The sequence below is a fragment of the Erithacus rubecula genome (assembly GCF_903797595.1).
Source record: "Erithacus rubecula genome assembly, contig: SUPER_33_unloc_1, whole genome shotgun sequence".
NCBI lineage: Eukaryota > Metazoa > Chordata > Aves > Passeriformes > Muscicapidae > Erithacus > Erithacus rubecula.
Window position 1 is genome coordinate 418247 of NW_027636168.1, and position 16237 is coordinate 434483.

At 45.4% G+C, this 16237-nt stretch overlaps 1 protein-coding gene across 4 annotated transcripts in view; it reads left to right on the forward strand.

The window, feature by feature from the left end:
* The first annotated feature begins 767 nt into the window (after nucleotides 1–767).
* The window catches only part of COPA (COPI coat complex subunit alpha), a 38701-nt gene continuing 23231 nt past the window's right edge, over nucleotides 768–16237 (forward strand). The window contains exons 1-11 of one of the 4 annotated variants that reach the window (XM_079329625.1): nucleotides 768–844; nucleotides 1621–1701; nucleotides 2383–2459; nucleotides 5029–5138; nucleotides 9182–9291; nucleotides 10213–10312; nucleotides 11017–11152; nucleotides 11236–11318; nucleotides 12322–12472; nucleotides 14505–14571; nucleotides 15451–15526. In XM_079329625.1, coding sequence (XP_079185751.1) covers nucleotides 5057–5138; nucleotides 9182–9291; nucleotides 10213–10312; nucleotides 11017–11152; nucleotides 11236–11318; nucleotides 12322–12472; nucleotides 14505–14571; nucleotides 15451–15526 — 805 coding nt within the window. In that variant the 5' untranslated portion in view covers nucleotides 768–844; nucleotides 1621–1701; nucleotides 2383–2459; nucleotides 5029–5056. Of the gene's footprint in view, nucleotides 845–1620; nucleotides 1702–2382; nucleotides 2460–5028; nucleotides 5139–9181; nucleotides 9292–10212; nucleotides 10313–11016; nucleotides 11153–11235; nucleotides 11319–12321; nucleotides 12473–12566; nucleotides 12636–13049; nucleotides 13104–13236; nucleotides 13276–14504; nucleotides 14572–15450; nucleotides 15527–16237 lie in introns of those variants that run through there. The other 3 variants (XM_079329626.1, XM_079329628.1, XM_079329627.1) reach the window with 3 other exon arrangements.

Below are 16237 nucleotides of genomic sequence, written 5' to 3' on the forward strand. Positions count from 1 at the left end.
AAAAAACAAGAGTTCTAGGGGTAAAATGGGGATTTGGGGGAAAAAATGGGAATTTTGGGAATTTTTTAGGGATGGATTCTGAGGATTTTCTGGAATGAATTCCTGGGATTTTTTTGGGATGGATTCCAGAGATTTTTGAATCAATTCTGAGAATTTTTGGGATGGATTCTGAGGATTTTTTGGGATCGATTCTGAGGAAAGTTTGGGATGAATTCCAGGGATTTTTGTGGGATGGATTCTGGGGATTTTTGGGATCCATTCTGAGAAATTTTTGGGATGGATTCTGGGGATTTTTGGGATGGATTCCATGGATTTCTTTGAGAAGGATTCCAGGGATTTTTTGGGATGGATTCCAGAGATTTTTTGGGATGGATTCTGGGGATTTTTGGGATCAATTACGAGGATTTTTGGGATGGGTTCTGAGGATTTTTGGGATAAATTCCTGGGATTTTTTGGGATGGACTCCAGAGATTTTTTGGGATGGATTCCCAAAACTTCCCTCTCTTCCAAGGAGAATTTTTGGGATCTGGGAAAAACCCAGAATCCAGGTGGAATTTTGGGAATCCCTGATCCCATAAAAAAAAACCCAGATTTGGGCTCAACATTTGGGGCAATCCCTGATTATTTTAAACTTCCCACGGACCAAAACCAGCAAAAACAAAGGAGAAAAAAACCTAAAAAAACCCCAGGAATCACTCCCAATATCCTGATTTGTTGGGATTTGCCCAGAATTTGGGATTTGCTGAGGGTTTTTTGGGAATTCTTGCAGGGCCTGTCCGAGGGATCGATTTCCACAAGCAGCAGCCGCTCTTCGTGTCGGGGGGGGGACGACTACAAAATCAAGGTGGGAAATGCCCAAAATACCCCAAAATCCCCCAAAAATCCCAGCCTGGGGTGAGCCCAGCTCGGGATCTGTGGGGATAAAATCTGGGAATTGGGATTGAGGGGGAAATCTGGGGTGGAAATGGGGTTAAAGTGGGAAAAAATGGGAAAATTCGTGGGATAAAAAGGAAAATTCTGGGGGGAAAAGTGGGAATTTTGATTCCCTGTTTTTGGAGCTGGAGGTTTTCCAGGTTGGGATTTTGTGGGAGTAAAATCTGGGAATTGGGATTGAGGGGGAAATCTGGGGTGGAAATGGGGTTAAAGTGGGAAAATTGAGAGGAAAAATGGGGAAATTCTTGGGATAAAAAATAGGAAATTTGGGTTGATTTCTTGTTTTTGGAACTGGAGATTTTCCAGGTTGGGATTTTGTGGGAGTAAAATCTGGGAATTGGGATTGAGGGGGAAATCTGGGATGGGAAATGGGGTTAAAGTGGGAAAATTGAGGGGAAATTTGGGAAAAATGGGGAAATTGTTGGGATAAAAAATAAGAATTTTGGTTTGGTTCTCTGTTTTTGGAGTTGGAGGTTTTTCAGGTTGGGATTTTGTGGGAATAAAATTTGGGAATTGGGATATGTGAGGGGGGAAATCTGGGGTGGAAAATGTGGTTAAGGTGGGAAAATAAAAGGGAAATTTGGGAATAAATGGGGGGAAAAAATGGGAATTTTGTGATTCTGCAGTGGAGGTGGAATTCCCAACATGGAATTCCCAAATTAATTTTGGGATTTGTGGAATTTTTAGGTTTGGAATTACAAACTGAGGCGTTGCCTCTTCACTCTGCTGGGACACCTGGATTACATCAGGACAACCTTCTTCCACCATGTGAGAATTTGGGAATTTCCACTGGAATTTTGGGAATTTCTATTTATGGGAATCAATTCCTGGGAATTTTTTAATGGGAATCTTCAATGGGAATCAATTCTTAGGAATTTTTTAATGGGTATTTTCCCATAAAAATTGTTTCTCAGGAATCTCCTCATGGAATTTTTGTCATTTATTGTGAATTTTTGCAATCTCCTCTAATGGGAATTCTGCTTTTCTGGGAATTCTTTCCTGGGAATCTCCAATGGGAATTTTTTAATTTAATGGGAATCAATTTCTGGGAATTTTTTAATGGGAATCAATTCTTAGGAATTTTTTTAATGGGAATCATCCCATTAAAATCCTCTCCCAGGAATCTCTTCATGGAAATTTTGTCATTTATTGGGAATTCTCTTTTTTTTTGGCAATCTTCTCTAATGGAAATTTTGCATTTCTGGGAATCCTCCAGGATCCCTTCTCTGAGAAATTGGGAATTTCTCCCTGCACCCTATTCCAGTTTTTAATATTTGCATTCTCATATTTTTATTTTTATATTTGTATGTTTATATATTGATACACTTAATATCTACTTCTATATTTATATTTACATTTTAATTTGTATGCAGGTTTTTATTTTAACTTACAGCCACAGTTATAGTTTAAATTTATTTTTATTTTTGGTTTTATTTGTGTTTTTTCCAGGAATATCCTTGGATCCTGAGTGCTTCTGATGACCAAACCATCAGGGTGTGGAACTGGCAGTCCCGGACCTGTGTCTGGTGAGATCCCTGGAAATGTCCTGGAAATGTCCTGGAATTTCCCTAAAATTGTCCTGGAAATGTCCTGGAAATGTCCTGGAATTTCCCTAAAATTGTCCTGGAAATGTCCTGGAATTTCCCTGGAATTGTCCTGGAATTATCCTGGAATTGTCCTGGAATTATCCTGGAATTTCCCTAAAATTGTCCTGGAAATGTCCTGGAATTTCCCTAAAATTGTCCTGGAAATGTCCTGGAATTGTCCTGGAATTTTCCTGGAATTTTCCTGGACATGTCCTGGAAATGTCCTGGATTTTTCCTGGAATTCCCCTAGAATTATCCTGGAATTGTGCTGGAATTTTCCTGGAATTCCCCTGGAATTTTCCTGGAATTGTCCTGGAATTTTCCTGGAATTCCCATGGAATTTCCTTGGAATTGTCCTGAAATTGTCCTGGAATTTCCCTGGAATTGTCCTGGAATTTCCCTGGAATTGCCCTGGAATTTCCCTGGAATTGTCCTGGAATTGTCCTGGAATTTTCCTAGAGTTTCCCTGGAATTGTCCTGGAATTATCCTGGAATTGTCCTGGAATTTTCCTAGAGTTTCCCTGGAATTGTCCTGGAATTATCCTGGAATTTCCCTGGAATTATCCTGGAATTTCCCTAAAATTGTCCTGGAAATGTCCTGGAATTGTCCTGGAATTTTCCTGGAATTTTCCTGGACATGTCCTGGAATTGTCCTGGATTTTTCCTGGAATTCCCCTAGAATTATCCTGGAATTGTGCTGGAATTTTCCTGGAATTGTCCTGGAATTTCCCTGGAATTCCCATGGAATTTCCCTGGAATTTCCCTGGAATTTCCCTGGAATTCCCATGGAATTTCCCTGGAATTTCCCTGGAATTTCCCTGGAATTTCCCTGGAATTTTCCTGGAATTTTCCTGGAATTTCCCTGGAATTTCCCTGGAATTGTCCTGGAATTTTCCTGGAATTTTCCTGGAATTTTCCTGGAATTTTCCTAGAGTTTCCCTGGAATTTCCCTGGAATTGTCCTGGAATTTCCCTGGAATTTCCCTGGAATTTTCCTGGAATTTCCCTGGAATTTTCCTGGAATTTTCCTAGAGTTTCCCTGGAGTTTCCCTGGAATTTCCCTGGAATTGTCCTGGAATTTCCCTGGAATTTCCATGGAATTTTCCTGGAATTTTCCTGGAATTTTCCTAGAGTTTCCCTGGAATTGTCCTGGAATTGTCCTGGAATTCCCATGGAATTTCCTTGGAATTGTCCTGGAATTGTCCTGGAATTTCCCTGGAATTTCCCTGGAATTCCACCAGGATTTTGGGATAAACCCTTCCCTGCCACCATGGGGAGAAAATTCCATGGATTCCCCATCCCTGGGATTGGATTTTTAGGGATTATTTTAGGATTTTTTCCATCCCAAACCATTCCAGGATTCCCTGTCCTGATTAATTTGGGATTTTTAGGGATAAATCCTGGATCCTCCCCACTTTTATCCTGTTTTTATCCCATTTTTTTCCTGTTTATTTCTCATTTTCCCCCAAGTTTTATTGGAACATTTTCATGGTTTTTCCCTGTTTTTATCCCATTTTTCCCCCTGTTTTTTCTGGAACGTTTTCCCAATTATTATCCCATTTTTCCCAGGTTTTGCTAGAATGTTTTCCTGATTTTGCTGGAGCATTTCCCCAGTTTTTATCCCAATTTTCCCAGGTTTTGCTAGAATGTTTTCCTGATTTTGCTGGAGCATTTTCCCTGTTTTTATCCCATTTTTCCCCCTGTTTTTTCCTGTTTTCCCCTGTTTTTTTCTGGAATATTTTCCCAGTTTTTATCCCATTTTTCCCAGGTTTTGCTAGAATGTTTTCCTGATTTTGCTGGAGCATTTTCCCAATTATTATCCCATTTTTCCAAGGTTTTGCTAGAATGTTTTCCTGATTTTGCTGGAGCATTTTCCCAGTTTTTATCCCAATTTTCCCAGGTTTTGCTAGAATGTTTTCCTGATTTTGCTGGAGCATTTCCCCAGTTTTTATCCCATTTTTCCCCCTGTTTTTTCCTGTTTTCCCCTGTTTTTTTCTGGAATATTTTCCCAGTTTTTATCCCATTTTTCCCAGGTTTTGCTAGAATGTTTTCCTGATTTTGCTGGAGCATTTTCCCAATTATTATCCCATTTTTCCCAGGTTTTGCTAGAATGTTTTCCTGATTTTGCTGGAGCATTTTCCCAATTATTATCCCATTTTTCCCAGGTTTTGCTAGAATGTTTTCCTGATTTTGCTGGAGCATTTCCCCAGTTTTTATCCCATTTTTCCAGGTTTTGCTAGAATGTTTTCCTGATTTTGCTGGAGCATTTTCCCAGTTTTTATCCCATTTTTCCCAGGTTTTGCTAGAATGTTTTCCTGATTTTGCTGGAGCATTTTCCCAGTTTTTATCCCATTTTTCCCCCTGTTTTTTCCTGTTTTCCCCTGTTTTTTTCTGGAATATTTTCCCAGTTTTTATCCCATTTTTCCCAGGTTTTGCTAGAATGTTTTCCTGATTTTGCTGGAGCATTTTCCCAGTTTTTATCCCGTTTTTCCCATTTTTTCCTGGCTCAGTGTGCTGACAGGACACAACCACTACGTGATGTGTGCCCAGTTCCACCCTGCTGAGGACCTGGTGGTGTCAGCCAGCCTGGACCAGACTGTCAGGGTGTGGGACATCTCTGGTGAGAATTCCCAAAAAAAAATGGGAATGGGAAATCCTGGGAATGGGATGGACCAGACTGTCAGGGTGTGGGACATCTCTGGTGAGAATTCCCAAAATAAAATGGGAATGGGAAAGGGAAATCCATGGGAAAGGGTGTGGGACATCTCTGGTGAGAATTCCCAAAAAAAAAATGGGAATGGGAATGGGAAAGGGAAATCCATGGGAAAGGGTGTGGGACATCTCTGGTGAGAATTCCCAAAAAAAAATGGGAATGGGAATGGGAATGGGAAAGGGAATGGGAAATCCATGGGAAAGGGTGTGGGACATCTCTGGTGAGAATTCCCAAAAAAAATGGGAATGGGAAAGGGAAATCCATGGGAAAGGGTGTGAGACATCTCTGGTGAGAATTCCCAAAAAAAAAATGGGAATGGGAATGGGAATGGGAAAGGGAATGGGAAATCCATGGGAAAGGGTGTGGGACATCTCTGGTGAGAATTCCCAAAAAAAATGGGAATGGGAAATCCTGGGAATGGGATGGACCAGACTGTCAGAGTGTGGGACATCTCTGGTGAGAATTCCCAAAAAAAATGGGAATGGGAAAGGGAAATCCATGGGAAAGGGTGTGGGACATCTCTGGTGAGAATTCCCAAAAAAAATGGGAATGGGAATGGGAAAACCTGGGAATGGGAATGGGATATATCCAGTGAGAATTCCCAAAAAATGGGAATGGGAATGGGAAAGGGTGTGGGACATCTCTGGTGAGAATTCCCAAAAAAAAAATGGGAATGGGAAAGGGAAATCCATGGGAAAGGGTGTGGGACATCTCTGGTGAGAATTCCCAAAAAAAAATGGGAATGGGAAATCCTGGGAATGGGAAAGGGAAATCCATGGGAAAGGGTGTGAGACATCTCTGGTGAGAATTCCCAAAAAATGGGAATGGGAATGGGAAAGGGTGTGGGACATCTCTGGTGAGAATTCCCAAAAAAAATGGGAATGGGAAAGGGAAATCCATGGGAAAGGGTGTGGGACATCTCTGGTGAGAATTCCCAAAAAAAATGGGAATGGGAATGGGAATGGGAAAGGGAATGGGAATGGGAAATCCATGGGAAAGGGTGTGAGACATCTCTGGTGAGAATTCCCAAAAAAAAATGGGAATGGGAAAGGGAAATCCATGGGAAAGGGTGTGGGACATCTCTGGTGAGAATTCCCAAAAAAAAAATGGGAATGGGAATGGAAATGGGAATGGGAATGGAAAATCCATGAGAATGGGTATGGGATATATCTAATGAGAATTCCCAAAAAAATGGGAATGGGAGTGGGAATGGGAAATCCATGGGAAAGGGTGTGAGACATCTCTGGTGAGAATTCCCAAAAAAAAAATGGGAATGGGAAATCCTGGGAATGGGATGGACCAGACTGTCAGGGTGTGGGACATCTCTGGTGAGAATTCCCAAAAAAAAAAAATGGGAATGGGAATGGGAATGGGAAAGGGAAATCCATGGGAAAGGGTGTGGGACATCTCTGGTGAGAATTCCCAAAAAAAATGGGAATGGGAATGGGAAAACCTGGGAATGGGAATGGGATATATCCAGTGAGAATTCCCAAAAAAAAAATGGGAATGGGAATGGGAATGGGAAAGGGAATGGGAAATCCATGGGAAAGGGTGTGGGACATCTCTGGTGAGAATTCCCAAAAAAAATGGGAATGGGAATGGGAATGGGAATGGGAAATCCATGGGAAAGGGTGTGGGACATCTCTGGTGAGAATTCCCAAAAATAAAATGGGAATGGGAAAGGGAAATCCATGGGAAAGGGTGTGGGACATCTCTGGTGAGAATTCCCAAAAAAAAAATGGGAATGGGAATGGGAAAGGGAAATCCATGGGAAAGGGTGTGAGACATCTCTGGTGAGAATTCCCAAAAAAAATGGGAATGGGAATGGGAATGGGAAAGGGAAATCCATGGGAAAGGGTGTGAGACATCTCTGGTGAGAATTCCCAAAAAAAAAAAGAGGGAATGGGAAAGGGAAATCCATGGGAAAGGGTGTGGGACATCTCTGGTGAGAATTCCCAAAAAAAAAATGGGAATGGGAAAGGGAAATCCATGGGAAAGGGTGTGGGACATCTCTGGTGAGAATTCCCAAAAAAAATGAGAATGGGAATGGGAAAAGTTGGGAATGGGATGGACCAGACTGTCAGGGTGTGGGACATCTCTGGTGAGAATTCCCAAAAAAAAAAATGGGAATGGGAATGGGAATGGGAAATCCATGAGAATGGGTATGGGATATATCTAGTGAGAATTCCCAAAAAAATGGGAATGGGAGTGGGAAATCCATGGGAATGGGAATGGGAATGGGATGGGAATGGGAATAGGATATATCCAATGGGAATTTCCAAAAAAATGGGAATGGGAATGGGAAATCCATGGGAAAGGGTATGGGATATATCCAGTGGGAATTCCCAAAAAAACTGAGAATGGGAATAGGAAATCCATAGGGATGGGTGTGAGATGGATGTGGGACATTTCTGGTAAGAAATCCCAAAAAATATCTGGGAAATCAAATGGAATGGGTGTGGGATGTATCTGGTGAGATCCCATGGAAAAATCTGGGATATCCTGGGAAAAGGATGAGGGATCCCAAAAAATCCCAGGATGGGAACGGGGCTGGAGCAGCAGGAGAAGGGAATGGAGAATCCTGGAGAAAAGGGGGATCAGGGGGATTTTGGGATCTGCAGGGGGAAATTTGGGATCTGATCCCAGGGAATGGGACAGGGCAGGAGGAAACAGCATCGAGCTGGGCCAGGGTTGGATTTTTGGGATGATTTTCCATGAAAAAGGATTGGGAAGTGTTCAAGGGGCTCAGGGAGGGTTGGATCCTCATCCCTGGAGGGAATTCCTGGAATTCCTTGGAATGTCCAAGTGGGGATTGGGCACAGCTTGGACTGGATGAGCTTGGAATTCTCTCCCAATCCCAGGAATTTGGGATTTGTGGATCCTTGGAATTCTCTCCCAATCCCAGGAATTTGGGATTTGTGGATCCTTTGAATTATCTCCCAATCCCAGGAATTTGGGATTCATGCATCCTTGGAATTCTCTCCCAATCCCAGGGATCTTGGGATTCTCTCCCAATCCCAGGGATTTTTGGATCCTTGGAATTCTCCCAATCCCAGGAATTTGGGATTCTTGGGATTCTCTCCCAATCCCAGGGATTTTGGGATTCTTGGGATTCTCTCCCAATCCCAGGGATTTTGGGATCCTTGGAATTCACTCCCAATCCCAGGAATTTGGGATTTGTGGATCCTTTGAATTATCTCCCAATCCCAGGAATTTGGGATTCTCTGGATCCTTTGAATTATCTCCCAATCCCAGGGATTTTGGGATTTGTGGATCCTTGGAATTCTTTCCCAATCCCAGGGATTTTGGGATCCTTGGAATTCTCTCCCAATCCCAGGGATTTTGGGATTCTTGGAATTCTCTCCCAATCCCAGGAATTTGGGATTTGTGGATCCTTTGAATTCTTTCCCAATCCCAGGGATTTTGGGATCCTTGGAATTCTCTCCCAATCCCAGGGATTTGGGATTTGTGGATCCTTGGAATTCTTTCCCAATCCCAGGACTTTTGGGATCCTTGGAATTCTCTCCCAATCCCAGGGATTTTGGGATTCTTGGGATTCTCTCCCAATCCCAGGACTTTTGGGATTCTTGGAATTCTCTCCCAATCCCAGGACTTTTGGGATTCTTGGAATTCTCTCCCAATCCCAGGGATTTTGGGATCCTTGGAATTCTGTCCCAATCCCAGGGATTTGGGATCTGTGGATCCTTGGAATTCTGCCAATCCCAGGAATTTGGGATTTGTGGTTCCCAAAAGGTGGAGCTGGAAAATCCCGGGCTGGAGCCGCAGGAGAAGGGAATGGAGAATCCTGTAGAAAAGGAGGATCCAGGGGGGAATTTTGGGATCTGCCAGGGGGAATTTGGGATCTGCCAGGGGGAATTTGGGATCTGCCAGGGGAATCTGGGATCTGATGCCAGGGAATGAGGGAAACCCTCTGGAATTGCTGCTCCCAGGGCTGAGGAAGAAGAACCTGTCCCCCGGGGCCGTGGAGTCGGACGTGCGCGGCATCACCGGCGTCGACCTGTTCGGCACCACCGACGCCGTGGTCAAGCACGTCCTGGAGGTGCCAGGATCCCAAAATTCCCTGGGAGTTCCACACCTGTGCACAGCCACAGCTCCCTGCAGTTCCCCCCATTCCCAGTGAAAATTCCCTGGATTTTGTCCCCCATTGCCAATGAAAATTCCCCAGATTCCAGGGCCATGACCAGGGAGCGAACTGAGCCTTCCTCCCCCATTCCCAGTGACCATTCCCTAGATTTTTCACCACATTCCCAGTGATAATTCCCGGGGGTTTTCCCCATTCCCAGTGTCCATTCCCAGTGCCCATTCCCTGGATTTCCCCTCATTCCCAGTGCCCATTCCCAGTGCCCAATACCAGTGCCCATTCCCAGTGACAATTCCCTGGATTTCCCCTCATTCCCAGTGCCCATTCCCAGTGCCCATTCCCTGGATTTCCCCCATTCCCAGTGACATTCCCTGGGTTTTTTCCAGGGCCATGACCGGGGTGTGAACTGGGCTGCCTTCCACCCCCATTCCCAGTGCCCATTCCCAGTGCCCATTCCCAGTGCCCATTCCCAGTGACATTCCCTGGATTTCCCCCATTCCCAGTGACATTCCCTGGGTTTTTTCCAGGGCCATGACCGGGGTGTGAACTGGGCTGCCTTCCACCCCCATCCCCAGTGCCCATCCCCAGTGCCCATTCCCAGTGCCCATTCCCTGGATTTCCCCCCATTCCCAGTGCCCATTCCCAGTGCCCATTCCCTGGATTTCCCCCCATTCCCAGTGCCCATTCCCTGGATTTCCCCCATTCCCAGTGCCCATTCCCAGTGCCCATTCCCTGGATTTCCCCCATTCCCAGTGACATTCCCTGGGTTTTTTCCAGGGCCATGACCGGGGTGTGAACTGGGCTGCTTTCCACCCCCATTCCCAGTGACATTCCCTGGATTTCCCCCATTCCCAGTGACATTCCCTGGGTTTTTTCCAGGGCCATGACCGGGGTGTGAACTGGGCTGCTTTCCACCCGTCCATGCCTCTCATCGTGTCGGGCGCCGACGATCGCCAGGTGAAGATCTGGAGGATGAACGGTGAGAGGCAAACAGGAAAAAACAGCAAACATGGGAAAAAAATGGGGAAAATCCCTCAGGATGGGGCAAAGGGGAATCAGCCCCCATTCCCAGCCTTTTCCTGCTTTTTTCCCCAATTGTGGGAGATTTTCTCTTCCATTCCTTCTGTTTTCGGCGTTTTTATTCCCATTTCTGTTTTTATCCCCATTCCTTCCATTTTCCTGCTTTTCCTCCCCAATTCTCTCCATTTCCCTGTTTGTTTTTTTTTTTTTTTTTTCCCCACTCTTTTCATTCTGCTGCTGTTTTTCCCCATCCCATGATTTTTTCCCATTTTTCCCCAGAATCCAAGGCTTGGGAGGTGAACACTTGCTGGGCTGATTTCTCCTTTTCTCCAGTAGATTTTTTCCCATTTCCTTGTGCTTTCTCCCCATTTCCTTGTGCTTTCTCCCCATTTCTCTGTTTTTCTCCCCATTCCTTTGCTGTGTTTCCCCATCCCATGAGTTTTTTTCCTGCTTTTCCCAATTTTCCCCATTTTTCCCCAGAGCCCAAGGCCTGGGAGATGAACACACACCAGGCTGGTTTTTCCATTTCTCCAATAGATTTTTTTCCCATTTCCTTGTGCTTTCTCCCCATTCCCTTGTGCTTTCTCCCCATTTTTCTCTGTTTTTCTCCCCATTCCCCTGCTGTATTCCCCCATCCCATAATTTTTTCCCCATTTTTCCCAGAATCCAAGGCCTGGGAGGTGGACACCTGCCGTGGGCACTACAACAACGTTTCCTGCGCCGTGTTCCACCCGCGCCAGGAGCTGATCCTCAGCAACTCTGAGGACAAGAGCATCCGTGTCTGGGACATGTCCAAACGGTGAGGGGGGTGCCAGGGGGTGGGAATGAGCTTTGGGAATTCCCAAAATTCCCAAAATTCCCTTTTTTTTTTTCCACCCCCAGCACTGGAGTCCAAACGTTCCGGCGCGACCACGACCGGTTCTGGGTGCTGGCAGCACATCCCAACCTCAACCTGTTTGCTGCTGGTGAGACCCCAAATCCCCTGGGGAACCCCAAAATACAGATGGGGGAGCCCCAAATCCCCTTGGGAACCCCCAATTCCAGCTGGGATACCCCAAAATCCTCTCAGGAACCCCCAGATTTCCCCAGGAACTCCTTTCTGTCATTGCCATCCCAAATTCCTGCTGATTCTCCCCAGAATTCCTGCTGTTATTCTCACTGTTCTCCCCAGAATTCCTGGTGTAATTCCCAATGTTTTCCTGGAATTCTGGATGTTTTCCCTCTCAGGACACAATGGTGGCACACTGCTGTTCAATCCCCATTCCCACCCCAGAATTCCAGCTGTAATTCCCAATGTTTTTCCATGTTTTTGCCCCCCAGGCCATGATGGAGGGATGCTGGTGTTCAATCCCCATTCCATCCCATAATTCCAGCTGTAATTCCAGCTGTTTTTCCCCAGGCCATGATGGAGGGATGCTGGTGTTCAATGCCCATTCCATCCCATAATTCCAGCTGTAATTCCAGCTGTTTTTCCCCAGGCCACGATGGAGGGATGCTGGTGTTCAATGCCCATTCCCATCCCATAATTCCAGCTGTAATTCCAGCTGTTTTTCCCCCCCAGGCCATGATGGAGGGATGCTGGTGTTCAATGCCCATTCCCATCCCATAATTCCAGCTGCTTTTCCATGTTTTTCCCCAGGCCACGATGGAGGGATGCTGGTGTTCAATGCCCATTCCCATCCCATAATTCCAGCTGTAATTCCAGCTGTTTTTCCATGTTTTCCCCCCAGGCCATGATGGAGGGATGCTGGTGTTCAATGCCCATTCCCATCCCATAATTCCAGCTGTAATTCCAGCTGTTTTCCCCCAGGCCATGATGGAGGGATGCTGGTGTTCAATGCCCATTCCCATCCCATAATTCCAGCTGTAATTCCAGCTGTTTTTCCCCAGGCCATGATGGAGGGATGCTGGTGTTCAATGCCCATTCCATCCCATAATTCCAGCTGTAATTCCAGCTGTTTTTCCCAGGCCATGATGGAGGGATGCTGGTGTTCAAGCTGGAGCGGGAGCGGCCGGCGCTGGCCGTGCACGGGAATTCCCTGTTCTATGTCAAGGATCGTTTCCTGCGGCAGCTCGACTTCAGCAGCTCCCGGGACGTGGCTGTGATGCAGCTCCGCAGGTCTGGGATAAACCCCATCCCAGAAACCCCATCCCAGAAACCCCATAAACCCCAGAAATCCCATCCTAGAAACCCCATAAACCCCAATCCCATCCCATCCATCCTTCCTGCGGCAGCTCGACTTCAGCAGCTCCCGGGACGTGGCTGTGATGCAGCTCCGCAGGTCTGGGATAAACCCCATCCCAGAAACCCCAGAAACCCCAGAAATCCCATCCCAGAAACCCCATCCCAGAAACCCCATCCCAGAAACCCCATAAACCCCAGAAATCCCATCCCATAAACCCCAGAAATCCCATCCCAGAAATCCCATAAACCCCAGAAATCCCATCCCATAAACCCCAGAAATCCCATCCCAGAAATCCCATAAACCCCAGAAATCCCATCCCAGAAATCCCATAAACCCCAATCCCATCCCATCCATCCTGCCTGTGGCTGCTCAGCTTCAGCAGCTCCCGGGACGTGGCTGTGATGCAGCTCCGCAGGTCTGGGATAAACCCCATCCCAGAAACCCCAGAAACCCCATCCCAGAAACCCCAGAAACCCCAGAAACCCCAATCCCATCCCATCCATCCTTCCTGCGGCAGCTCGACTTCAGCAGCTCCCAGGATGTGGCTGTGATGCAGCTCCGCAGGTCTGGGATAAACCCCATCCCAGAAACCCCAGAAATCCCATCCTAGAAATCCCATAAACCCCAGAAATCCCATCCCAGAAACCCCATAAACCCCAATCCCATCCCATCCATCCTCCCTGCAGCTGCTTGACTTCAGCAGCTCCCGGGACGTGGCTGTGATGCAGCTCCGCAGGTCTGGGATAAACCCCATCCCAGAAACCCCATAAATTCCATCCTAGAAACCCCATAAACCCCATAAATCCCATCCCAGAAACCCCAGAAATCCCATCCCATAAACCCCAATCCCATCCCAGAAATCCCATAAACCCCAATCCCATCCCATCCATCCTCCCTGCGGCTGCTCGACTTCAGCAGCTCCCAGGATGTGGCTGTGATGCAGCTCCACAGGCACAGGATAAACCCCAAAAATCCCATAAACCCCATCCCATAAACCCCAGAAACCCCATCCCAGAAACCCCAGAAATCCCAGAAATTCCATAAACCACATAAACCCCATAAATCCTATCCCATCCCATCCATCCTTCCTGTGGCAGCTTGACTTCAGCAGCTCCCAGGATGTGGCTGTGATGCTGCTCTGCAGACATGGGATAAACTCCATCCCATAAACCCCAGAAATCCCATAAACCCTATCCCAGAAATCCCATAAATCATACCCTGTCAGTCCCATCAATCCCATCCCAATCCCATCAATCCTTCCTGTGGCAGCTCCCAGGATGTGGCTGTCATGCAGCTCCACAGGCACAGGATAAACTCCAAAAATCCCAGAAACCCCATCCCAGAAACCCTAAAAATCCCAGAAACCCCATCCCAGAAACCCTAAAAATCCCAGAAACCCCATCCCAGAAACCCCAGAAATCCCATTCCACCAACCCCAGAAATCCCATTCCAGAAATCCCATCCCAGAAACCCCATAAATCCCATCCCAGAAACCCCAGAAATCCCATCCCAGAAACCCCAGAAACACCAGGAACCCCAGAAACCCCAGGAATCCCATCCCAGAAACCCCAGGAATCCCATCCCAGAAACCCCAGGAATCCCATCCCAGAAACACCAGGAATCCCATCCCAGAAACCCCAGGAGTCCCATCCCAGAAACCCCAGAAATCTCATAAACCCCATAAGTCATATCCCATCAGTGCCATAAATCCCAGAAATCCCATCAATCACATAAATCCTAAAAAATATTATAAATCCCATCCCAGTCCCATCCTATGCATCCCATCAATCCCAATCCCACCAATCCCATCCTATAAAATCCATCCCAATCCCATCCATCCCTCCCATCCCATAAATCCCATCCCAGTCTCATAAATCCCAGTCCCATCCTATCCCATCAATCCCATAAATCTCATCAATTCTCCCCAGATCCTCAAATTTTCATTTTTCCCATTTTTTTCCCCAGTGGTTCCAAGTTCCCAGTGTTCAGCATGTCCTACAACCCTGCTGAGAATGCTGTGCTGCTCTGCACTGTGAGTTCCTAAATTCTAAAATCCTAATATCCCAAATCCCAAAATCCCCAAAATCCCCAAATCTCAAAATCCCAGAATCCCAAAATCCTCAAACCCCAAAATTCCCAAACGCCAAATCCCTAAACCATAAAATCCCCAAATCCTAAATCTCATAATTCCCAAACTCCAAAATCCCCAAACCCCTAAATCCTCAAACCCCCAAATCCCCAAACCCCAAAATCCCCAAATCCCAAAATCCCCAAATCCTAAATCCCCAAACCCCAAAATCCTAAATCCCCAAATCATGAATCTCAAAATCCCAGAATCCCAAAATCTCCAAATCCCAAAATCCTCAAGCCCCAAAATCCTCAAACTCTAAATACCCCAAACCCTAAAATCCCCAAATCCTAAATCTCAAAATCCCCAAACCCCAAAATCCCCAAACCCCAAAATCCTCAAACCCCTAAATCCCCAAACCCTAAATTCCCCAAACCCTAAAATCCCAAATCCTAAATCCCCAAATTCTAAATCTCAAAATTCCCAAATCCCCAAATTCTAAATCTCAAAATCCCAAAATCCCAAAATCTCCAAACCCTAAAATCCCCAAATCCTGAATCTCCAAATCCCAAAATCCTCAAGCCCTAAAATCCCCAAATCCTAAATCTCAAAAATCCCCAAAATCCTGATTTTAGGGGCAAAACATCTGAATTACATTTTTTTTTTTTTTTTGGTGGGAAAATCCCTTCAATTCCTCATTTTTCTGGGGAAAAAAAAACCCTTAAATTCCATTTTTTTGGGGAAAAATTCCCTCAAATCCCAGATTTTTTGAGAAGAATCTCTAAAATTCCTAATTTTTTTTTTTTGGAGAATCCCTAAAATCTCCAATTTTGTATCCCCCAGCGTGCCAGCAACCTGGAGAACAGCACCTATGACCTGTACACCATTCCCAAGGATGCAGATTCCCAAAATCCTGATGGTGAGTGTTCCCAAAAATCCCAAAAATCCCCCAAATTCCCATCCCCAACCCCCCTCCAGTTTCCCCCTTTATTTATCCTTAAAAATCTCTTTTTCCCCCCCAAAAAAATCCTAATTTTTCCCCCAAAAATCTGGTTTTTCCCCCCCAAAAAAAATCTTCATTTTTCCCCCCAAAAAATCCCATTTTTTCTCCCAAAAATCTTCTTTTTCCCCCCACCAAAAAATCTTTTTTTTCCCCAGATTTTTGGCAGCTTTTCCCTTGAAAAATTCAAACTTTTCCACCCCCATCCATATTTTATCAGGAATTCTCCTTTCCCTTCCCAAATTTCTCTCTCAGCTGGAGATTTCCTGGCTTTGTCCAAAATTGATGGAGCTGGGGGTGGATTTTTGGGATAAAAAAACCTTTTAAAAATGACAATTCCAGGAATTATTTTGTTTTCTTTTCTCTGCCAAACCCCACAAAAATTTATTTCTTTTTTTTTGGAGGAATTTACAATTCCAAGCTGTGATTTAATGGGATAAAAACTCCCAAATTCTCTTTTTTTAATATATTTTTTTTTTATTTTTTCCTGGTTTTAAATTCCAGCTGCTCCCCCTGCCAGGGGGAGATAAATGATGGATTTGGGGATTTTTCCAGGGACAAAATGAGACAAAAATAATTGTATTTTTTTGGGGAAGTTTTGTCCAGCTGGGATATTGGGAAAATCAATCA